This window comes from Artemia sp. Qi Xiang Cuo, chromosome 12, assembly GCF_049724085.1.
Source record: "Artemia sp. Qi Xiang Cuo chromosome 12, ASM4972408v1, whole genome shotgun sequence".
NCBI classification, from domain to species: Eukaryota; Metazoa; Arthropoda; class Branchiopoda; order Anostraca; family Artemiidae; genus Artemia; species Artemia sp. Qi Xiang Cuo.
The window spans coordinates 16,838,268-16,864,483 of NC_142805.1; the positions used below are offsets into that span (position 1 = coordinate 16,838,268).

General features: G+C 34.3%; 1 protein-coding gene across 4 annotated transcripts in view; it reads right to left on the reverse strand.

Moving 5' to 3' along the window:
* The window catches only part of LOC148945837 (E3 ubiquitin-protein ligase NRDP1-like), a 198,427-nt gene extending 172,469 nt beyond the window's left edge, over positions 1–25,958 (reverse strand). The window contains exons 1-5 of one of the 4 annotated variants that reach the window (XM_089098095.1): positions 25,580–25,958; positions 21,277–21,419; positions 19,070–19,271; positions 5,826–5,951; positions 3,541–3,709 (exon numbers count right to left, since the gene is read on the reverse strand). In XM_089098095.1, coding sequence (XP_088954221.1) covers positions 3,541–3,709; positions 5,826–5,951; positions 19,070–19,271; positions 21,277–21,419; positions 25,580–25,669 — 730 coding nt within the window. In that variant the 5' untranslated portion in view covers positions 25,670–25,958. Of the gene's footprint in view, positions 1–3,540; positions 3,710–5,825; positions 5,952–18,982; positions 19,272–21,276; positions 21,420–25,579 lie in introns of all 4 variants that reach the window. The other 3 variants (XM_089098094.1, XM_089098092.1, XM_089098093.1) reach the window with 3 other exon arrangements.
* Positions 25,959–26,216: the final 258 nt, after the last annotated feature.

Here is a 26,216-nt window from a genome sequence, read left to right on the forward strand (position 1 = left end):
TCTCACAAGTTATGTTGTCATGTTGTTATGACAAACGTCTCAACTTTCATAAGACATTTATTTTAAATACGAACCTACCCGGAGGATCCCCAAAAAGCTACAATTCGTGTTTTTTGGCTTTTAATTTCTACATTCTAATCTCTATTTCGAAATGAGTTAACATGAGATCCAAGACTACCTTTTACATTTTTCCTTTAAGAAACTTTTCAACGTGCATAGTTTGGCTTTTACTCTATACTTAGAATTTAATACTTTTATTAAGTTTTTAGACTATTTATTACTAGCGCGAAGAATTGAATATAACACTGTAGATAAGATTTAAGTCTCATCCCGCTAATTTTTCTTTAGTTGATCAATTTGGATTTCATACTTAGGATCGAAATCTATCCTGAATCCTAACTAAGTTTGAGCCAAGTCAGGGTTGCTTTTATAAATTGTATGGAAAGCCTCATACAATTTCATTGTATGAGGATTTTTTTTATTTAGAAGCAGCAAATTCGTATCTAGGGATTTAGTCCAAAAACCTTCATTCCTAGCATTAAGGTATATCAAATTTACCAGACAAAATTCATCTCATAACTATCTATCATCTTGACTCTATTTCACTCTTTTTCGTTTTACAGGTTACAGCAATGTCTTTATTTCCTTTTTTATCAGCATGACACATTCCCAAGAATTCGCATTGCAAAAAAAAGTTTCCTTTGGCTCGTGTTATCCCATGGATGTTAATTTCTCTGCAGGGCGCATAAGAGTGATGAATTGCAAAGGTTGTGGAAGAAACCGATATCTGACAAAAATTGACCCGGTTCTCTAAGCTAAGCTTTGCAACTTGGCGACAATATTGAGGCAGGATTGCCTATTATCTTTTTCTTAGTGTAAGTTGTAAATTAGTAAATTGCAAATTAGTGTAAATTGATACGTATCCCAGCCATCTTAAGCTTATTCTAAGTGTCATGTGTATAACTAATTTTCAGATAAGTATGAGTTTATTTCGTAGATGTACTATTTAAAAATCCATTTAATAAGAGTTTAAATTTTAAAGGAATTAAGAACATCGGAGAAACGTGCGCAATTTATAAGGAATTAGAAAAGCTGTAAGTTAAAATGTTTTTAGATTTATAAAAATTCAATATTTTCTTGAAGGTAATATTTGTAACAAAGTGTTAAGATTTTTTTCTTAAAACTTCCTTAAGTAACACATAAATACAATCATTTGGTGGGAACTACTGTTAAGTTATTGCATCATGATGGAGTGGTTCAGTAGTCCAATTCGTTAGCTCAATTGAGACGAAAATATATCAGAGATAAATGGTTGTCTTATGGCTACTACTATTGACGAGTCATTGCAGAAATGCTGATATCCACCTTTGTTTGTTTGTTTTGTTTTTTCATTATAAAGATGGAGATTTTTTGTCAAATATCGTATTTTATTACATTATTAATTTTTGTTAATTACACAAGGCACTTGATATCAAAACTGCCTATCAAATAAGCTGGTAAACAGCTCTTTATATTGTTCCCATTGGCATCCATAGGGGGGAGTAAGGGGGTGGGGCTTTCTTTGAAAATTTTGGACCATAAAGCAGCTTCGGGGAAATCAAAGTTAACTGAGCCATGTAGGAAAAATCATTGAAGGATAAAAGCTGATAAAAAAAAATGTGTGTTGGCTCATGGTTGGCTGTGTGTAAATTGGTTTTGACCCTCAACAGGGGCAAAATGAGTTCTTATTTTTGACTGAATGCCCTTTTACACTTCTCCACAAACATTTTTTCTACATTATTTGGTTTAAATAAAAAAAAATCTTCATAGTAATGAATGGTAAGTAAATAGTGGCCTTTACCAATAACAAAGGCATAAGACCATAAATATTAACAGCAATAAATCAAAGAAACAGCTTTTTATGGTGATTGCAAATATGTATTGTTTTGAAATTTGATGTTAAACATCCCAAGTTATCAATAAATAAGAAAGTGCACATAATTTTATAGATAAGAAGGAAAACACATTGAAACAGGGTATACCCGATAATATGCTATCAAATTTAATATGTCAAATCAAATTTAGTATTTCTGAGTATCCATGAGTCGATATCTGAAGCCACTATAATAAAAAGTATTTAGTTTTACGTTTTGTCACAGAACAAAAGCGTTTCTTTCTGTTATATAATTTCTTTTTGTTCATTTTTTTTTACCAGAAAACATTGTATTGATTTAATTGTTTGCTATAAAAAAACTTAATTTCTTATAGTTATTAAGTACAAGTTTTGGTATTCAAAATTAAATACAAATATTAAATTATTAGTAACGTTAAACGCTCACAGCCTTTTTCAATAATACCCCTTACTAGAAATTCTTATTTGGTTTTCCTATTCTTAGTTTCAACACTTTACTTTAAATAAACAACTTTAAAATGCCTTAAATTTGTAGCTGCACATTTTGAAGGTGTTATTGGTGTTTGATTAACAAATTCTAAATATTGATGTATTAAATATTTAAATTTTTTCAATTTTTTACCTTTAATAAATAAAAAACTATGAAAACTTCGAGGAGTAAATATCAGTATCTATAACTAAATCAATATCTATAACAATCAGTTACTAATTCAAAACGAACTATGAGCATGCAGATTTTCAAAACTAGCCAGAAGGTACTATCTGTAATACTATCAATACTACTACTACAGTTACTGCAAATAATGACAATAAGGGTATTATAGTGAAACTTTTTGGGATCGTTTAGGGGGAGCTGCAATTGAAAAAAAAAAAATAATGTATATAGGTTTTCAAAAAGGCATATAAGCAATCAATAGATTAATAAAACCAAAAACGAACAGAAATTACAATAAATAACCAAGTTAAACTCCAACCAGCAGAAATTAGCATAAGTAGGACTAACGGCCCCCATGCTTTCTGAAGACCAGAATGTAATTTGCGCTTTAATAAAAACAAATACATTTTAATTTTTTTAATTTTTTTACTTTAATAAATTGAAAATTACTATGGCTTCAAGAAATAAATATCGGTATATCAAACTATCATCCACATTCATTTGTTTTGTAGTAAAGTACAAATTTCATTCTGGTATTCCGAAGCTATCGAGGTTGTTAGCCCTACTCATCAAGATTTCATGCTCGTTTCGAGCTTGACTCAGATATCTATTGTAATTTCTGTTCGTTCTGGGTTCCATTTATTTGTTGATGGTGATTTGTGGTAATTTTACGCTTTGAAAATTATTTGCCTTTATTTCAACTCAGTTATGCTTTAATGAGGCTCTATAATTTTTTTGAAAATCGTTTTGTTGAAAAAGTTTTTTTAAATTAATTGATTACAATTTCAAAGGAGAGCTGCACATTCTTAAGATGCTTGGTACCAAATGTTTTTTGCTTTTTTTTTGCTGATTTTTTCCCATATTATTTTTTCCAACTCCGAAAACTCCTTTGTGATGAGTAAAAATCCAGGATTAATGACAAAAAAGTCTTGGTTCATGTGAGTGTTATCTGATGCCATTATTATAAACACATAGATATAACGGCCGTTCTCACAGCGGATATATGTGAACCGACAGCAATAGTCCTTTATTCGATCCCAGTTTCTTTTTCGAGCATCAGCGGACCGTATGCCAAGAGGCCATCGACTTTCGTTTGAGTTATCAATTAGAGCCTCAACCATCTCCAAAGGGCAGCCAGAATCGGATAGCAACTTTTTGGCTTCCTTTAAAAAGAAAAATCCGTTGAGATTCTTAAAGAAATATTTAATAAAATAAAACTCGTTTGAAGCAAATCCCTAGTCTTAGCCCTGGCCTAGCAAGTTATGCCCCTGGCCTATAGCCCCTGACTAATTTGGATGGGTCTACTCAAAGACAAAAAAAAGACAAAAATGACAAAGAATAAATACAGTACAAGGAAACGGAGCGTCACTCGGTCCCTGGTTTTGTTATAAAATCGTATGTGTAAAAAAGGTCATTGATGGTGAAAATCAATGTTGATAGCAGAAAATTCAAACCCATGTTCAAAAAGTTGTATATTTCATGAAAGGCAAGTTATGAAATGAAAACTAAAATAGCAATAGAATTCAAAGCAAGTCCTATTTTCTTTAAACTTTAGTGGCACTCCATACTACAACTCTTTGTCACTGCGGCATACATTATAAACATAGATTCCCCTTGGTCTTAGCAGTAAAGTTTATGTAGGCAATTCTATAGCCCTATATTTACTTGTTCATTGCTCCTAAGGAAGGATCTATCAAGCATCAGTGTCAACACCATAAAATTAAAAGCTCTGATAAAGTTTGAATGCTTAAAGGCGAGCACTGAACTACCAAGGATATCAAAATGAAAAATATTTTATACTCTGTTCCTTAGGTAAATTCACACCTGAAAACTGCAATTTGCAACAATTTTTCTTAAGTTATTTAAAATTAACTAACATTTTAGAAGACTGCCAAAGTTTTATTGGTGTTGCCACATAATGTCGTGAAAACATTTTGCCGCAAAAAAGAATAGGCAGAACTAATCATTTAAATTCAACAACGGTTTACATATATTAAAAATTCAAATATTAACAGTCTTTCAGCTCCCTAACAAATTATGAGATGTGATGTATCATTGATAATATGTTTTCTATTGAATTTTACTTATATATTTATCTTAAAAAGCTCTGCTCTAAGTTGGGGGGTTAGCGTTTTTTTTCGTTTTTTTTTGCAGCTTAAATTGAATTAAATAGAACAGTTTCTAATAAAAATATACTAAAACTAACCTTTGATAATAATTTATATTTCTGGGAAAAACATTTTTTTATTTTCACTGTCCTTGGTGTCCTAGAAGATGTTTCATCTATTCTACTGAAATCTATTTAATATATCCAACTTTACGAGCTGTACGTCTCCGTTGGGGGTTAGTAATTTTTTTTGCTATTTTAAGTAAACTAAACATAGGAAACTTAAAAGGAAACATTATCTGAACGAAATGTAAAGGAAACAGCTCAAATAAAAATAAACAGCGTGGAAGCCAACAGAATGAAGCAAATAAAAATTAGAATTTGAAGAATTAAAAAGACGAACAACGCGGAGAACTGATACAAATAGCAAACAAAGAAATGAGAAGAATTAAAAAATTTTAAAGCCAATAAAGATAATTTTTAATTAAATTACCCGCCAATATCTATGATTCTCAAAAAGCAATAGAACGGGTCAAGTACTAAATAATTGACTGGATTAGTAAAATTTATTTCATTTGCTAGCTAAGTCAATGCCAATAGGTTAGCTCGGGAAAAAAACTACCTCCTATATTGTTCAGCGATAATCAGTGGTTCCAATTGTGGCTTAGTTTCCTTTTCTTCAAAGCAAAGTTATGCCTTCTTGATCTATTTGGTGCTGTAATTTTTTATTTTCACTGTCTTTGGTGACAACTCTGAATGACATACCGAAGGGAGATTTCTTAATTCTCTGAACTTTTTTGTTAGATCAATATGTTGATGAGCAAAACAAAATATGCTCTTATTTAACCATCTCTATTTAAGCAAATATCTACACTTCAGTGCAATTGGAAAATTCAAACTTCCATAATATATATGACTGTAATTCAAACTTCACCAATATATATGACTGTTGCTATCGGCTGCAGTTATTCAATATTAGAGTAACCAGGAATAATGAGAAAGCTCTTCAGAGCTTTTGGTTTGAAGAGCAATCTTAGGGGTTATAATCTTCGAAATTGTGTTTATAGGCATCGGTTGCAATTTACATGCGTGAATTTTGAATGCGGGATTTTTGAGGAAGAAACGGTTGAGAATTTAGAAAGATGGCTTGCATATTCAAGGAATAAAATTACCTCTATCATCCAATTCGCAGGTCTTAGCTTAACTGATTTAAAGAGATAATACGGGTTCATTGCAAATGAACCCGTAACAGTCTCAAATTTTGTTAACCATCTGCTATCTGTAGTAAATACCATACCCTGGAAACATAAAAATTATTTATTAGCAGCTTATTCAGTAATATTCGTTCACGAGTGTTCACAATTTAACTAATTATTTGATTTTTTCAACTTAAATAATGCTATATATATATATATATATATATATATATATATATATATATATATATATATATATATATATATATATATATATATATATATATATATATATATATATATATATATATATATATATATATATATATATGCATATATATATAATCTTCAAAATTGCCAATTAAAGCGTATCAAAAATGAAAATGAAGATCAAAGACACGTGGTTAGAAGAACAGCGGTGTCGTAATCTTCGTTACCAACAACGTGTGGCACAAAACCAAGTACATACATACAAAGATGCCATAAACTCAGTAAATGTTACGTATAAATCATTGGGATCTTTCAACATTGTTTGTATTCACTATGGAGCCCTCCATTTTCTAGAGGAACGATTAGAAAACAAAGGTAATTCCTTTGGAGTTGGCTGAATGCATGGTCGAGTTGCAATGTCACCACATCAATTTCAAAATGAATTGGTTTGCCTTTTTAAGGACGTCACTAGCTGTCTGAAGAGTTTCATAAATCCATTCAAAACTTGAACTCGTGTTTTGCTCTAGCTACATTCAGCGTAAGCGATGATCGAGCCATAGATAGTCGGAAAATATTTACGTTTGAAGTACCTGGACAAATTCATCACAAAATCAATTTAGCGGCATATCCGTCACAAACTACTGAAGGTGAAATTGAGCCACCTTCATATGGCCAAATGCACTTTTTAGACCCCAATGAAGCTGTTGAGGATCGCCTCACATATCCTTTAAATTATGGGATCTCTCATAATCTAATGAATCTCTTGGAAGAAATATTGAGACATTCAAACGACTATGCCAAAGGTTACAAAAAAAAAATGCGAGAAGTGGAGGATGAAGCAAATCAACTTGCTGCTTCGTTGGGACACCGGCCTCATATGTGCAGCTCATTTTTACTTTGCCAGATGATGTGATTATAGACAGTTTAACCCTCCTGAATGTAATGAAATATGCACTGTGCTTACTCTTAATGCTGACCACAGTTTTCCACCAAATGAAATGATTGTAAAACAACGTGGCAAAATCTTGTTATTTAAAAAATACCGACCATCGTGTGGAGCCCTTTACCAACCCAATGTTCTATCCAGCTGGAACTTCAGGATGGCCAAGGGGTATGCTACTTCAAACACCGTATATAAGTCGTCCACATATAACACGGCTTGAATTAGCAAGGAATCGCATCGCTTTTCGACCTGAACATGCGAAAAGCCTTTCTGTGCAAGCTGTAATCCGATCTGTGTAGGATTGGTTTTAATGCTTTATATTTTGGTGAAAGACTTTTCCAGCAGTACCTTGTTGATACCGTTATTTGTGTTGAGCGTGCTCGTAATAATTGGATAAAATTTAACCAGAAAACTACTATGGGTGAAAACTACGTAGGTGTTAAACGACTTCTTAAAGACTTAGCATGGAAAAAAGATGCATTTGTTGGTGAAAAAGTTATAGTGCCGTCATTATTCATCGGATCAACACGCTACTTTACTGAACATTTTGAAGACGCCTTGACTATTTTTTGTCACCTTGGACCCCCAGCTTTCTTTATAACTGTGAGTTGCAATCCGATTGACCTGAATTTAAAGAAGCAGCATGTATTAAACTTGATGATAACTCTATTATAGAACAGTCCCCTCAAGATCGTCCCGATCTCATTTCTCAAATTGCTAAACTGAAATATGACGATATAATCAATGATAATTGATAAGGATTAAATACCTGGAAAGGTGGTAGCAAATGTGCATACGATTGAATTTCAAAAACGTGAACTTGCTATTGATCATGAGTCCTCAGGATCGAATCCATAATCCTGTTGAAATTGATGATCTTATTTCAGCTGAAATTCCAAATTCCAACGATCCATTATTAAGAGAATTAGTCTTAAAGTGGATGACTCATAATCCGTGTGGGAATCTAATTCCAAATGCAAATTATGATTAATAAAAATGGAAGATTCCAGTACCGCTTCGGTTTTTCATAGCAGTACAATTCAGTCACATCCCTAGTGGATGCTGAAAAACCGAAGAATCGACGTCGTTGTGATCCCAAATTAGACGAAATGAATAGAGAAGAAATTTCACATGATCGTGCTGTTTATCGAAAAGATTCTAATAATCACCGAATTACTCGTGACAATCGTCATGTCTCCATATATGACTCTCGCATGCTGAAAGAATACCAATGTCATATAAATGTCGAATATGTAGGAAATATAGGTCCGGTAAAGTATCAATATAAATTCATCTACAAGGGACATTATTGTGCTTCAATAACGATTGTCGAAAATATACCTTGCATGGTTTACAATGAAGAAGAAACCTATGTAGAAGGACGCTGCATTACACCTTCTGAAGCATACTGGCGACTATTTAGTTACGATATCCAGAAAAATAGCTATGTCGTTTAACGTTTAAATGTTCATTTGCAAGGACATTATCAAATGTAAAATATCAGCAAAACCCAAGGAGACTTGGTAGATATTGGACAACAAGGCCCAATATTGGAAGCGTATTTTCAACACAACAAGGCACTAAAACAAATGAAAAAGAAGGAATTTCTTATTATTGGAAAATGCCTGAACTCTATAGATGGAATGGCAATAACAGTGCATGGGAAGAAAGAATTCGTCAATTACGTGTCACTCGACGAATTCACAAAGTAAATTTTCCGGCTTTTCCTGAGTGCTTCTATTTACGAGTACTTTTTATCATGTGAAAAATGCAACAAGTTTTGAAGATCTGAAAACAGTTGATAACGTTGTATATTCCACATACAAAAAAGCAAGCCTGAGTCATGGCCTTTAATTCAACGATAGACAGCGGTTCGACGCCCTAAAAGAATTGACACTGTCCAAAATGCCTTTGTAATGCGAATACTCTTCACAGAGATTCTTGTTTTTGGTAATCCTACAGATCCAAAAGCTCTTTGGGAAATATTAAAAAAACAGTTGGCAGAGGATTTCAGTTTGCATGCAAGACGAAATAATTTACCTATAGATCTTGCAGTAAAGCGTGCTGATCGTATTATTGCATCGAAGTTAAATACGATGGCAAGAGAAGGTCGAAATTTTAGTTTTTGGGTGGAACGATACGGTATGGACAACACTGAGACCTACGAAAATGACCAAAGCTTGGAATTTTCTAATTCTAGTGAGTCAGCTGCTACTGGAGATAGTATGTATCGGATTCTGCAAGGAAAACAGCTGACCATTGTTGACAATATTTTAAAGGCTCTCAATGATCCTAATTATTTTAGGAATTTTTTTTTTTCATAGATGGACCAGGTGGCCTATACATGAATTTTTTTCATAGATGGACCTTGTATGGCTTAAACAAGAATAGCAGCAACTTTATTGTCATTTGGAGTAACAACAACAAGACCTTTGACTTGAAAGTTCCAGTTTCCTCAGATTCTGTTTCCTGTATAAGACCTGGTTCAAGCAGAGGTTTAGAATTTTAGTAGATGATTTCCTACTTGACAGAGCACACATGCTTTCCACGTATGGCTTACAAAATATGGATCAGTTGTTACGATCCGTTGCAAACGCACACCTACCATTTGGTGGGAAAATTTTAATTGTTGGAGGTGATGTCCCACAGTGTTTATCAGTTCAACACAGAACCAACCGCAGTGAAACACTCGATTTATTAATAAAATATAGTCATCTTTGGAAGAATTTCAAACATGTTTCCTTTGAAAAAAAAATGCGGGGCCGTCCTGAACAGGAAGCATTTGTAAAGTACATCCTCGAACTCTGAAATAGAAACCTTCCTAAAAATGAACTTAATGAAATTATAATTAATGAAAATATAATTTCCAGTGGCAATTTAATTGAGGAAGTATTTGGGGAATGTTTGTCTAAACAAAGTTTCGATTTAATGAAGGATCGAGTTATTTTAGCTTCAATCAACAAAGAAATTATTAAAATAAATGTGAAAAATGTCGATCGGCTTCCACGAGAATGCAAATCGGATAAAAGCTACGATTCTGTAAAAGATAAAGAAAAAGGAGGAATTGAATTTACTCAAGAATTCCTCAATTCAATTGACACTGCAGATTTACCACCACATTACTTAAAAATTAAGAAAAATACGACAGTTATGCTTTTGCGTACCTTAGATATTTCAGAAGGGATGTGTAATGGGACCCGTCTTATTGCTACTGAATTATGTAACAACATATGTAAGGCGAATATGATTACTGGGGAAAAATTCCCAAGGCCAGAACAAAATTTACACTTTACTGAAAAAATATAAATGTTTTTACTTTTATAACTTTAATAAATCAAATAATATTAACATTTTGATTACTAAATATCAGTATATGTATAATAAACTGACAATGCACATTCATTTATATTTTTTCAGTTAAGTGCAAATTTTGTTCTGGCCTCGGGAAGGCATAGGGGTTTTGCGCCCAACGTATGTTAGTTTCTGCTCGTTTTGAGTTTGACTCGGTTAATTATTGTAATTTCTGTTCGTTTTGGGTTTCATTGATGTATCGATGCTGATTTATGGTAGTTTCACGCTTGGTAGATTATTTGATTTTGTTTTTGCTCATATTTTGTTCAATGGAGTTCTTTACTTTTCTTTGAAAAACTTATTTTGTGGAAATTTTTTTTAAATTTATTTCTGTTCGTTTTATATTGACATAGTCTTTTCAGGGAAAAAGAAAATAATGCTTTAAATCTTTGTTTTTTAAGACTTTATAGTTTGGCCTGCTGTTTGTACGCTGGGGAAAATTTTTTTAGCAATATTTACCATCGTACACCCTTTCAAAAATCTGGACAGTAATAGTACTGTTTAATTTAGTTTCATACCTCCTCTAGTTGACCTGAAATGGAAAACTTGATACCATTCGCAAAAAATCTGTTTACTTTCTTTGATAGCTTGGATACACTTACGCTATCTTGATTTGGTTAAAATTTAAGATCAGAAATGAGAGGGTTGGCGCGGGAGGGTGGGCGTGGGAGGGAGATTAGTTGCCGTCAAATCACTTTCGACTATTAAAAAGGGCATCAGCCCTTTCTATTTTCAATCGAATGAGCCCTTTTCGAAGTTCACACGACAACTCCTTCGACACAAAGTGCCCTGTTCTAAACAACAACAACAACAAAAAATAATACATTATACCCACATCGATCTCTACTATAAAAATGTTGAGCCTTCCAATCACTTTTGACTATTAATTGGGCACTAGGCCTTTCGATTTCTAATCGAATGAGTCCTTTTGGAAACTACAGCGCTTTCTATAAACATCTTATATGCCCCCAGGGCATAAATTACAACCCTTATCCTAAGGTCTGTTAGGGTGGTTGTCATCTTCTAAGACCGAATTTCCAGAAATTTCAACTACGTTAAACATATGGGCAAGAGAGGGGCGTTAGTCGCCTTACAATCACGTTCGACGTTTAAAAATGGCACAAGCCACTCCAATTTCCAATTGAATGAGTGCTTTTCGAAGTTTCTACGACAACTTCTTCGATAGGAAGTGCCCACCTCTAAAAGAAAAAAAATAATAAATGATAATTGTGCCAACATCGTTCTTATAAGCCCCAGGGCATAACTTAAAACCCTTGCCCTGAGGGTTGTGGGGGAGTGTCCTCCTCTATATTTAGTCCCCGTTTCTTGTCTCGTTCTCGAGTGTCCCCGTTCTTTACTTAGGCATTGCGATCGTGCTGCCTATGATTTATGCAACAACTTTAAATATAAGCCGTATATGCCCCAAGGGTATAACTTACAACCCTTGCACTGAAGGCTCTGAGGGGGTTATCATCCTAAAAGACCTAATTTCCAGAACGTTCAACTACGTTGAACAAAATGGATATCTCAAAATTTTGATTAGATGGGTTTTGGAAAATGGTGGGCTTGAGAGGGGCGTTAGTCGCTATCCAATCACTTTTAACTATTAAAAAAGGCACTAGCCCTTTCAATTTCCAATTGAATGAGCCCTTTTGAAGATTCTACGACAAAACTTTCAATAACAAATTTATATGCATAACTTACAACCCGTGCCCTGAGGGCTGTGGGGGGAGGGGTTATCATCCTTAAATACCTAGTTTCCAAAACTTTCCACTACGTTGAATAAAATGGCTATCTAAAAATTTTGATTGCATGTGTTTGGGCAAAAGGTGGGCGTGAAAGGGGGGTTAGTTGCCCTCAAATCACTTTCGACTATTAAAAAGGGTACTATCCTTTTGAATTTCGAATTGAATGAGCCCTTTTTCAAGTTTCTACGACAAAGATTTCAATAAAAACATTATATACCCCAGGGCATAACTTATAATCCTTGCCCTGATGGTTGTGGGGGAGTGTCCTCCTCAAAAACATATTTTATATGTGGAAGTCAACTACGTTGAACAAAATGGCTATCTCAAAATTTGTATTGGATGTGTTTGGGGGAATGGTGGGCACGGGGGGCTAGTTGCCCTCCAATCAAATTCGACTATTAAAAACGGCAATAGCCCTTTGAATTTCAAATCGAAAGAGCTTTTTTTGAAGTTTCTACGACAACACTTTCTTTAAAAGCCTTATATGCCCCCAAGGCATAACTTAAAAGCCTTGCCCTGAGTTGCCCTCCAATCACTTTCGACTATTTAAAAGGGCACTAGAACTCTCAATTTCCAGTTGAATGAGCCCCCTAAGTTTCTACGACGACCCCTTCCATATGAAGTGCCCAGCTGTAAAGGAAAAAATACTAAACAGTACATTGTGCCAACATCGTTCTTATATGCCCTCAGGGCATAGCTTAGAACCCTTGCTCTGATGGTTGTGGGGGAGTGACCTCAAAAACATATTTTCTATCAGGAAATCAACTACGCTGAACAGAAAGGCTATCTAAAAATTTTGACTGGATGTGTTTGGGGAAATGATTGGCGTGGGGGGGGATTAGTTGCCCTCCAATCGCTTTCAACTATTAAAAAGGGTACTAACACTTTGAATTTCGAATCAAATTAGCCTTTTTTGAAGTTTCTATGACAACGCCTTCTATAAAAACCTTATGTGCCCCAAAGGTATGAATTAAAAACCTTGCCCTGACGGCTTTGCCCTGACTTATTTTCTATCTGGAAGTGAACTATGCTCTACGCTCTACGCTCTACGAAGGGTAATAGCCCTTCGAATTTCCAATCAAATGAGCCTGTTTTGAAGTTTTTACGACAACACCTTCTATAAAAACCCTATATGCCCCTAGGGCATAACTTAACACCCTTGCCCTGAGGGTTGTGGGGGAGTGTCCTCCTCAAAAACATATTTTCTATATGGAAATCAACTACGCTGAACAAAATGGCTATCTCAAATTTTGATTGGATGTCTTTGGGGGAATGATGGGCGTGGGGGGGGGGGGTAGTTGCCTTCCCATCACTTTCGACAATTAAAAAGGGTACTAGTCCTTCGAAATTCCAATAAAATAAGCTTGTTTTTGTGAAGTTTATATGAAAACACCTTCTTTAAAAACCTGATATGCCCCCATGGCATAACTTAAAACCGTCGCCCTGAGGGTTGTAGGGGAGTATCCTCCTCAAAAACATATTTTCTATGTAGAAATCAACTACACTCAAACAAAATAGCTATCTCAAAATTGTTATTTGATGTGTTTGGGAAAATGATGGATGTGAGGAGGGGGGGGGGCTAGTTTCCCTCCAATCACTGTCAACTATTAAAAAGAGCACTAGCCCTTTCAATTTCTAATTGAATGAGCTATTTTTGAAGTTTCTACTACAACGCCTTCTATCAAAACTTTATATGCCCTCAGTGCATAGCTTAAAACCCTTGCCCTTAGGGTTGTGGGGGAGTTTCCTCCTCAAAAACATATTTTCTATCTGGAAATCAACCACGCTGAACAAAATGGCTATCTCAGAATTTTGATTCGATGTGTTTGGAAGAATGATGGGCGTGGGGGGGGGGGGGGCTAGTTGCCGTGCCATCACTTTCGACTATTAAAAAGGGTACTAGCCCTTTGAATTTCCAATCGAATCAGCTTGTTTTGAAGTTTATATGACAACGCCTTCTTTAAAAACCTGATATACCCCCAGGGCATAACTTAAAACCCTTGCCCTGAGGGTTGTAGGGGAGTATCTTCCTCAAAAACATATTTTCTATGTGGAAATCAACTACGCTCAAACAAAATAGCTATCTCAAAATTTTGATTGGATGTGTTTGGGAAAATGATGGATGTGGGGGGGGGGGGGTAGTTGCCCTCCGATCACTGTCAACTATTAAAAAGAGCACTAGCCCTTTGAATTTCTAATTGAATGAGCTATTTTTGAAGTTTCTACGACAGCGCCTTCTATAAAAACCTTACATGCCCTCAGTGCATAGCTTAAAACCTTTGCCCTGAGGGTTTTGTGGAAGTTTCCTCCTCAAAAACATATTTTCCATCTGGAAATCAACCACGCTGAACAAAATGGCTATCTCAGAATTTTGATTGGATGTGTTTGGAGGAATGATGGGCGTGAGGGGGCTAGTTGCTCCCCCAATCACTTTCAACTATTAAAAGGGGCACTAATATTCTCAATTTCCAATTGAATGAGACCCTTTTGAAGTTTCTACGACGACCTCTTCCATATGAAATGCCCAGCTCTTAAGAAAAAAAAGTACATTGTGCCAACATCTTTCTAATATGCCCTCAGGGCATAGCTTAAAATCCTTGCCCGGAGGGTTGTGGGGAGTGTCCTCCTCAAAAACATATTTTCTATCTAGAAATCAATTACGCTGATTAAAATGGCTATCTCAAAATTTTTATTGGATGTGTTTGGGGGAATGATGGGCGTGGGGGGCTAGTTGCCCTCCAATCACTGTCAACTATGAAAGAGAGCACTAGCCCTTTGAATTTCCAATCGAATAAGCTATTTTTTAAGTTTCTACGACATTGCCTTCATTAAAAATCTTATATGCCCCCAGTCCATAACTTAAAACCCTTGCCCTGAGGTTTGTGGTGGAGGTTCCTCCTCAAAACATATGTTTTTATCTGGAAATCAACTACGCTGAACAAAATGGCTATCTCAAAATTTTGATTGGATGTGTTTGGGGGAATGATGGGCAAGGGGAGGCTAGTTGCCCTCCAATCATTTTCACCTATTAAAAAGGCACTATCCCTTTGAATTTACAATCGAATGAGCCTGTTTTGAAGTTTCTACGATTTCGCCTTCTATAAATACCTTATATGCCCTCAGGGCATAACTTAAAACCCTTACCCTGAGGTTTGTGGGGGAGTGTCCCCCTCAACAACCATATTTTCTATTTGGAAATCAACTACGCTGAACAAAATGGCTATCTCAAAATTTTGATTGGATGTGTTGGGGTAATGATGGGCGTGGGGGGGGGGCTAGTTGCCCTCCAATCACTTTCGACTATTAAAAAGGGCACTAGCCACTCCAATATCCAATCGAATGACCCCTTTTCGAAGTTTCTACGACAACTCCTTCAATAAGAAGTGCTCGGCTTAAAAAAAAAAAAAACAAACAAAAAAAAAAACATTGTGCCCACATCGTTCTTTACCTAAGAGCATTATACATAACCAGAATAGAAATAAATTTTGGTTGTATTTATGTATGACAACCAAAACTAGACCTTCAAATTGACAATGATTGTTTAAAAAAACATCCTTTTATCAATAATTGATAACTGAAATTTGGAAACATTTTTTTTTCTCTAATAGGCTTAAAGGGGCTTTGCAACTTGTGTGAAGGACGACAGAAAAATAATAATACTACAAAATAAATGATATTATATAGATAAAATAAAATCAATAGTAGTAACAAATAAATAATAATTGATAATAGGGTTAGCTATAATGGTTCCGGACAAATCAGGCTATCCAGCACATGCGTTTCCTTTTTTCTGGCACAAAATCCTATCCGGCATGGTTATTCCACGACATATTCAAATACAGGGGGCTCCAGACATACTGCATTGGAGCGTAGGATGGTTGTGGACACAATGCATTGAGATATAGGGTATTTCTCACCAAATTGTATGGGAAGATAGCCGAGTCCTCGCGGCATTGAGAAGACTATTTATCAGACCCTTTTTCTTGTATGTAAACATATGGGTTCTATCTTATTTTCATTTTTATCTTTTTCAAAAATTTTATGTTCAGTATTGAGTATACGGACGTTAACCCTACTAGAGTTTGAGCATTTTAACGTCTTTTGAGTGTTTTTCGATAAAACACCTTTTTCATTTTTTTTTTATTATTGATAAACCAGGAATTTTAGTTCGCAATCCCGCCGCTAGGGGATTCGTGGTGCTAGTGTCGCTATACTGCGGGAAAGTTTAGTTCGCAATCCCACCACCAGGGATTCATATCACTAGTGTCACTATAGTACCCGATTTTTTAGTTCCCAACCCTATGGCAAGGGATTCATATCGCTAGTGTCAATATATTAGGTGCTTAATATAACAGGCACAAAAAAAAACAAATATTTCCTTCAAAAGCCCATTTTAACCCCTTATTAGCTGGCTGAGATCAGGACACCTTCCCGGAACACGCCCCCTCCTCGGAATGGGAGGGCGCATGACCGAACTCCGGCCCCTCCCTGGAACGGAGGGGGTGCAGACCGAACTCCATCACCCGTAGGACAGAAACCCCCCAGAAATGGATCCAAGTGCAGCGGGTGAAGGGGTTAAAATAGGCTTTTGAAGGAAATATCTGTTTAATTTTTTTTAGTATAACTAATTCTACTTTTTTTACATTTTACTTTAACGAAATTTGGTCATTAGAAATTTAATATTTTTGTATTATGAATTGAAATTTTTTAAGATTTTATTATATTTTTTACTTTAGTCAAAATTAACGTTTTTATGTATACATGCGTCTCATTTAAAAAAAAAATAAATAAAGATTTTAAAAAAGTATTGATTCATGTTCATTTTTAAGGAATCAAGGTTCATTTTTCCGAAAAAGAAAGGGGGGTGAATATAGGAAGTCTGTTTAAAGTGGGCAACCCTGAGGATTTCATCGGCTCCTATAGGTACGAAATCCATTTGTGGACTTCCGTAATTCATTGTTGGAAATCAAAGTAAAAGTTCCTGGGGTGCGAGCCCCGAAAATGTCAATCCTCTCTTATTTCTTCAAAAAGGCCCCCCATCGAGTTGTCAAAGTTCAGGGACCTCCTTCGAGATCAAATTTCAGATTTTGTCTTTATTCACTCTCTTTACTCTCTATTTACCATAGTGCTCAAGTGATCCCTAAATTCTTCCTTGCTAGTTTTAGGGGCCAGACAATAAACACATAAGATTTACTATCTTTTCCATGTGTCAAAAGTCTAGTCGAAAATGCTATGAAACAGATTTCAAATATAGTGTAATTTTTTTCTCTTAAAGAAGGGGTATTTGCCCCCCGAGAATGATGTTTTTTGGTGGGGCTAGGAGCACACATCTTACTTGTCTTTTATTAATCTATTGTACTTTTAGACAAAAGCTCAAGAAATGCTCCTAGTGACGAGAAATTTATAAAAGCACCTATTATATCGACACTGGTGATACTAATCCCTAGGGATATGGTTGCGAACTAAAAATTCGGGTATTTAAGCGAAATTAGCGATATGAAACCCTAGCGGCAGGATTACGAGCTCAAATTTCCTGCAGTATAGCGACACTAGCGCCACAAATCCCTTAGCGGCGAGATATCGAACTAACATTCCTTAAATTTTTCTCTGGGAGGTATTTGGAAATAAAACTGAAAACGATGTACGGGGAGTCCCTGGAAGATGTTTAGAAATTGCAGACTTGCGACTGTATGCGCAAAAACTAATTTTGGAGGAACGAAAATATGATACCAGCCTATTAAAATTAAAAGTTGTCACAGTAGATTTGATCGATTATGATATCTCGTAGAGAGGGTCGGAAAGTAAAAAATTATGTGTGAAATTTGTTGTTTTAAACCTTTTTTGAATGACAGATTGGGGCTACATGGGTCCATTTCAATAACCTTAATACATACTTAATAATAGAACAATGATTGGACACCAACTACTATTTTTATTAAAAAAAAAAAACAAACAAAAAAAAACCTTTGTGTTTTTCTTGCTCCCTTAAATCTAACGTAACCTAGAAAACAGCTTTGCTGGTTCCCAAACTAATTAGACCGGAAATAAACGTAGCCTAACTGCACCCAAAAAATTTGAAATTGCTATCGAACAACAGCTGTCGAACAACATTAGGTTTAAAACTTGAGGAACAACATTAGGTGAAGCCCTTGTATCTACCCCACCAAAGCGTCATGGCTGTGCACTTTTTCTTAATATGTCGCGCATGTTCTGTGTTACATCAATATTAGCTACGTTTGTTAAAAGCATGTTATATTTGCTGCAATATTCAAGAGCAGAACATCAAAAGCAGAAGAGAGGAATTTGATTTAATAAGACATATTTATAGAGAGGGACAAACTATAAATTTTTTTCAGTTTTTTTTTTGTAGAAATCAATATTCTCCTTGTTCTGTCAAATAAAATTAAGTCACATTCTATGACAGATTTTCTAACTTGGCGTGTTGATTTCTCATCTAAACACTAGTCCTGCATTAAGGACGGCAGGAATATTCCCCGAAATCTTTAACAGAAAATGTTTTATATTTTGAATCTTTTTCAAAAACCCTTCTTTCCCTTGTAGCCCACTCCTGTAGTGTCCACTCCTGATAACTTTAAAATCAGTCCTTGCACACATATGTAGAATATATTTACGAGATGTCGTTATTCACTTATAATTTTTTGTTCTTCTTCTTGCACTCAATGTAAACTAATTTTATTGCAATTCTTACATTGGTTTTGTTTGATAACGGTGTGGTTGTCCTCTTTACTAAATCAGAGAATCCCAGATTCTTGGTTCATTATATTCAAGCAAGTTTTATTCATTAGACAAAACTTTGAAAACAACTGGAAGTGCAAAAGTTTCTCCCTCTAGATTCTACCCAATGAGCAATAAAGAATCACCTGATTTACCCTCTGATTTGCTTTAAGTAAGTCCAATTCTGACTCCAACTTTGAAATTTTTTCTTCATTTCCTTTTTGAATAATTACCATCGATTCTAATTCAATCTTCAACCTTTGTACACAGTTGTGATTTACTAATTCCTCAAAAGGTATAGAAAATCCACATCCCGATTGGCAAGTAACAAGTCTTTTATGGTCAAAATTACATTCTAGAAGATGTGCTGCAAGTTTTTCCAATGTCAAAATTGCAGGACATCCAAGCGTCTGGTTGGTATAGGTCAAGGTTAACCTAGGTAAAAAAAAAATGTTTGTTAAAATTTTAATGGTATTACTCAGGATAGCTTAATTTTACTAGTCTAGAGCAATAACAGCATTTTCTAGCTTTGAGAGCCATCTATGACTGTTGGGATAATCTAAAATCTCCCCTCAAGGGTTAGTTTTAACAGTTATTGACTTGAACAAGCCAATATATTTTCCTAATTATTCAAGCCAAGGGACGGTAAGTTTCCTATACATGAGTTTTGGACAAGACGGTTCTAACAGTGTACTTTTTGTTTCGATTTGACCATATTTTTAGGAGTTATGGGCTATTGTATTTTTCACTAAGGGACGTGATCGTCTCTGACTAGGTTACTAACTACTGCTGCAACTCTGATGACAGGTGGAACCAAGGGTCAGGGTTAATTTGCAGTTTATCAGTAAAAAATACCGTCACACTCATCAAAGTAATCAGCATTACCGACCAAAATTTACATATGGAATATTGGGAGAATTTTTAGTGCTAAAAGTAAGGTACACCAAATGTGAGTCATTAATAATTTATTTTTTACCTCCTATCTATTTTAAAATTGCATACCATCTCAACTCGCTTTGCAAAATCAAAGATTTCCCTAAAGTGGTACAGTAATGATAAATGTCATATAGGTTCATTCCAATAGTAAAAGTTTACTGCAGAAACGATTTTTAGAAAATTTTTCAAGAGCTTGAATCCCCTCAAGAAGGTGGCAGATCAAATAGAAAAGTGTATTATTGGAGTCCCCATAATCAAAAACCTTAACACTGGGTTTTGAGCCCATAGCCTCATAGAAAGTAGTTTTTTGTTTTTTTTGCATGGCTAGCAGTGATGATTTTTGTTTTTTCTTCTCTTATTTTCATCAGGGCAAGCAGGCTACCGCAGTATCATTAGGAGATCTTGAATGGTGCACTTAAAGCCATTGATCACATCTGCATTCTTTTCTGTAAGTTCTTCTTGATAGTACTGTTGTAAAGTGCCAAACCCCACTAAAAATCATCTTTTTGGTTCCATTTCTAGAATTGAAAGGCTGGGAATTAGAGTAAGGCTACCCCCATAAACACAATGATTGAAAGACACTTGTCTAGAAGTCAACAGTACCCCGTCTTATAAACCTCCCCTCCAAACCCCCTTAATAGGCAATAACTACAAAAAAGGTTTTGAAGAAAACTGCCAAATGAAAAAAAAAATCACTAAAATATGTTTCAAGAATAAAAAACAAGAAGCATACCACACCCTAATCACCATAGTGAAAAACTCCTTTTCTGGAGGTTAAGAATGCCCTCTATTGTATATCATCGCTTCAAGTACCATCATCCTTGAACATTCGTGATGTTGATAAGCATTAGCATGCACACTAAATTATCAATAAGAGACTGCAGTTTGTTCTTTAAATGCTGTAATTTACAGGCTGCTGTAAAAAAAACAGCTCAGGATTGCATATCCTTTACTTGCTTTTAACCTAAACATAAGCGATATTTTTTAATTCCTGGATCAAATTTTATTTTTTTCATTTGGCAGTTTTCTTCAAAACTTTTTTCTGTTGATTTTGCCTACTAAGGGGGTTTGGAGGGAAGGATTACAAAAAGGAGTATTGTTGACCTCCAGACAAGATCTTTTCAATCATACTTTTTTATGGCGGGGCACTTATTGCAATTCCTAGCCTTTCAACTCCAGAAATAGAACCAAAGAGTACGTCTTTAGTGACACACCTCCTAGCCTTGTTAGTGATTGTATTTTACAATGATAATATCAAGAAAAACTTAGAAAAAAGCATGTAGATACGATCAATGACTTTAAGTGAGCCATTCAACATCTTCATATGATATTGTGGTTGTGAGCGTGCAAAGCCCAGAGTTTGAGTTTCTGACATTGGGGATTCCAATACTGTTCTTTTGATGCTGGTGGTTACAAGGAAAAACAAACTTTATAAAACCGATTCTGTCTATGATCTCTTATAAATTAGTTTGTGTAGATTTGCAATATATAATGAAATAAATACCTAGAAAGAATATTCCTCACGATCCTTGGAGCAGGCTTCAGAGCATCAATGCTTAAATTGGCTCTGTCTATAGGACAAGTCTGGTTTGATGTTAGCCACTCAGTAATGCAACTATTACAAAACGCATGTTCACATATTGGAGCCTTGAATATAAAGATATTAATTATACAGAGGCATGTAAAGAAACATTCAAAATAAAAATAAAAATTTAATAGAGTATCCCCGTAACAAAACAAAAATTACATACAAATATACACTGAAACGCAGTGGGGTACATTTGTCTGGTGAAACTCAACTTTGTTATTACAAAGGAGAAAAGTAGCGAAAAGATGATAAACTAACTATAAGGGTTTTTAAAAAAGGGATGTTATGATGGAGAGATTAGGTTTGCTGGTTTAATTTGTGGGAGGCTATGAGCTTGACTGCTGAGGATTAGCTACTTGTAAATAAAGCAAGAAGGTTCATTAGCCACGATGAAAGTTCTATAGACTATAGCCATATACGGGTCTTTAAAAAAGAGTATCTGTATTGCTGGGCCAGTTTCACACCCACATCACGGAGGCAGTTTGCCAAGCAGTCCCAATTCACAATACTTGTTTATAGTACTTGTTTTTCATGTAACCATTTTGTGACATTGATTTTTGTAAACTATTTTGTTTGCATTAATCACAGTATAAAAATTATATTAATCACAATATTATAAAATCACATTATTATCATATAATTAATCACAATTATAAAATTATATTAATCACAGTATAAAAACGAACAGCGGCGAAATGTCCTATACTCTTCATAAAAGATTGTTGAAACAAACCAATCTAGATCTTTCTTAATGACTCCACCTCTTCGCGCGCACGCAATGACAAATACTGGTGCATTATGATGGGAATAATCTGATCGAAGGTCAAATAGCTATATATATATATATATATATATATATATATATATATATATATATATATATATATATATATATATATATATATATATATATATATATATATATATATATATATATATATATATATATATATATATATATATATATATATATATATATTGTGGTATTAATCATATCTAGCCTATTATTACATGGCATCAGATGTGGGATCAATGGACTAGAATTTTACTATATATATATATATATATATATATATATATATATATATATATATATATATATATATATATATATATATATATATATATATATATATATATATATATATATATATATATATATATATATATATATATATATATATATATATATATATATATATTATATATATATATATATATATATATATATTGTGGTATTAATCATATCTAGCCTATTATTACATGGCATCAGATGTGGGATCAATGGACTAGAATTTTACCAGTATACTCAGATTGTCTGAGAATCCTCTATTTGTAAAAACTTAAAAGGTTTAATATACAAATTTATTAGCCTGGGTTGGAAAAAGAGATAGAGATTTGTTTATTCGAAATTTCTAATATAGCAAAGTGTAAAATTAGTGTCAAATTTTTATAATTTTCAAACATTTACATTCACAAAGTAAAAATGTATATCATGTATTTAGATGGGTTTACTCCATGTCCAAGTTTGAAGCATTTTGTGCAATGTCACTGAGGAGGCCCATAGCGTATCTAATTTAATTTCAAAACCAAGTTTAACAACCATAAGGTCATGAACAAATTTTCATTTGTCAGGAAATTCCTTAACAATGCTCTAAATAAGAAATGAGAAAAAAGAGGTCTAGGAGTGCACCTTGGGGTTCTTCATTGTGAATAGGAGAGGATTGGAATAATGATTCAGATATTTAACCACTCATGATAGGTAATAAGGAGGTAACACTTTTCACAAGGGAAGAATTATAATTAAACTCATGAACTATTTTACAATATTATTAGACTCAATGAGTCCAGACTTGAAAAACAATTGCGGGGAAGTCACTGTTTCAATTTTGAGGCTATTCCAGTTCTTGACAATATGCTCAGAGAAGAATTACTGACTCTCTTGAACATTGACAGGGCATTTTGACAGCTTTTGCAAGTAACCTCTTGTTTGGTGTTGACTTATATGTTTGGTAAAGGTGGTTAATTAGTTGTGTATTATACTTGCTGGCCATCATAATGTCTCCGTGGTGGCGTTTAAAAACAAAAGTTGGCAGCTGCAAGCATTCAGTTATTTGGTTTCTCTTTTTTTTTCTATTAGACTCCATAGTTTTTTTACTTTGAAGATTATTTTTATTTATTTATGCTAATTTTTTGTTTTATGAAGCTTTACTTTACTTTAAAAACATATTTTGCGGATAAAGTTTTTTTTAATTGATTTTGACAAAAAAAAACCTTACGTGAATGTTGTTAAGAATTTTTTTAAAGGCTATGTCGTTGAAAGGTTCCAGGGCCCCTGGCCTCCATCTGCCATATAAGTCCCTTAAAGAGAGGGTATTACGAGGGCACTACCCTCTCTCATTCTGGCCAAGCTGCTCATGAGCCACTAAAACGTATCCAAAGTCGATAATCATAGGCAGCGCCATAGCACTGCCTAAGTAAAAAGTGATGGGGGCACAATATATCATTTTTTTAATTATTATTATTTATTTTGTTTTTAGACCTGGACACTTCGAATACAAGGAGTTGTACTTTGAAATGTGCTTATTCGATTGAACGGACTGGTGCCCTTTTTAATAATCAAAAGTGATTGCAGGGCAACCAGACTCCCTCCCATTCCCATGATTTTCCAAAACACATCCAATAAAATTTTTAGATAGCCATTTTGTTCAACGTAGGTGAAAGTTCTGGAAATTAAGTCTTTGAGGATGACAACCCCCCCCCCCCTCAAATTCCTCAGGGCAAGGGCTGTAAGTTATGCCATAGGGGCATACACGGTTTTTATAGAAAGAGTGGTTGTACAAACCTTGAAAGGGGCTCATTGGATTGTTTGGCAAGGGCCCTTAACAGTACCAGTTGTTATTTTATTTGTTTTTCCCTTTTAATGACCTTCGAATTAGTTTTGTTAATTTTTTAATCAAATATGATATTTATCTTCGATTAGTATTCAAAATGATTATCAAAGTCAGGCCACAAAGAAATTTTTTTTTAATTTAACTTATAGAAAACTGTGAACTCTTCTTCCAAATCCCCCAAAATTTTTTTAAAAGTTTTGTCTTCATTTTCATTCTCATCGGTAGTTTTTTTTTTTTGTCATTATACATGTCACTGCAAAAATCTATTTAGCATAGCGGGCGTAGAATCGACGTTCCTGCTCACATTCCCTGGTAATTTAGCAAACGTCAGATGGTTGTAATAGAGTTAAGCATTTACTGCTGTATCCTGTTTAGAATTTCATTCTTGACAAGATTCATAACATAAAACACTTAATGTGCAACCACCTCAAAAGCACCCAAATGGCGCAAGTGAACCCCATCTGGCCAAAGTGGTTTAGTAGTAATCTGTTAATTGTGACTAGAAGTTGTGAGCAAATATTTGCCACTTTTCTCTACTGCAAAATTACGCGGTATAAATCATAGACAAAAGTGAACGATATATATTACACACAATACAGTGTATTACTTAGATTTTGTATGTGGTATAAATGCAGTGACAACAGTAATTTTTCAGTATAAATTTGGGTGATAAAAATTACTTTGCAGCATTATTATGGTATGTGGTAACATGAGAAAATTGTGTGGTATTTTCCTCTAACTCACGGCATTACACAACAAAATACAGTGTAAAGGGATGGACACATGTAGCTGTTTTTGTGGTGTTTTATCAAATTATTGCCGATTTGCAGAGAAAACGGCTTTGATTTGAGTTTTAAAAATTTTCTAGTTTTTGGTACCGATTCATAAAAAGCATCGTCTGGTGTCATTGTCCTCATAAGAAAAAAAAAATCTCAATTGTTTCCTTATTTTCAGCGGAACATTCAAAAGAACTAAATAATAATATTAATAATAGTAATTAAATATTTAACAATAAGATAACTTTATAATCAAATGACGTAACAATTTTAAAGTTGATTATTTTTTTTAGTGAAAAGAAAGTTTAAAATAAAAAATGAAAATTATAATAATAAAAGAACTAAATAATAAGTTAAGATAAACCAAGGTGCTATTGACAACATGTTGTTGATTAATGAACTCCATGATATTTAGTTTTGAAATCTTGAGCAAAGGGAATTGTTTTTGTACTGCTATCGTTCCCCAAATGATCTGCTGATGCCCGAAAAAACTACGCATGTTGGACCTTGTGAGGCAACACAGTTGCCAGTTCCATACAACGCACAAACCTGAATTGGATCTTCTAAAACAAATGAACAGATTGGACAAAGGAGATCTCCATCAATGTCCCCACAAAATCTTGCAACATCAATTCCCATTTCAAATGATTAAGCTTCTAGGAAATGATAAGACGAAATTCAAACGCCTTTTGACGTGGACGTGGTCCCTTCTATATTCTTCTGGTCTGTACTTGCTAAGCTTGGTTGTTGTGGATATCTTAAGCTTCTTTCCACCCCTTTCTTTATATATCAAAATTGACTGCTTTAGTAGTTGGCCTGTAAAGCAAAAATAATTATTATTTGATTCGTTCTTTATTCTCCACTTTATCTTTTTTAGAGCTATTCAATACGTTTTGGTTTGTTTTGAACTGCTCAACAAAGAAATCAACAGAAAATACAGAATGTCTTGGTTTGTGGGAGGTACCATGACTTGAGCTGTCTTTTCCGAACAAAATAAGACCTGTAGGTAAACAGGTACCATTACAACTCTTCCTGCTTGCTCTAGCTCTTTTCTATACAAAGTAACAATACTATTAAAATTTGGTATCACATATGAAAATGGATTCACTCTATATGCCTGCCAATATTGCGCCAATCTACCCACCTCTACCAGAATCTACTCTTATCTACACAATCTACACAATCT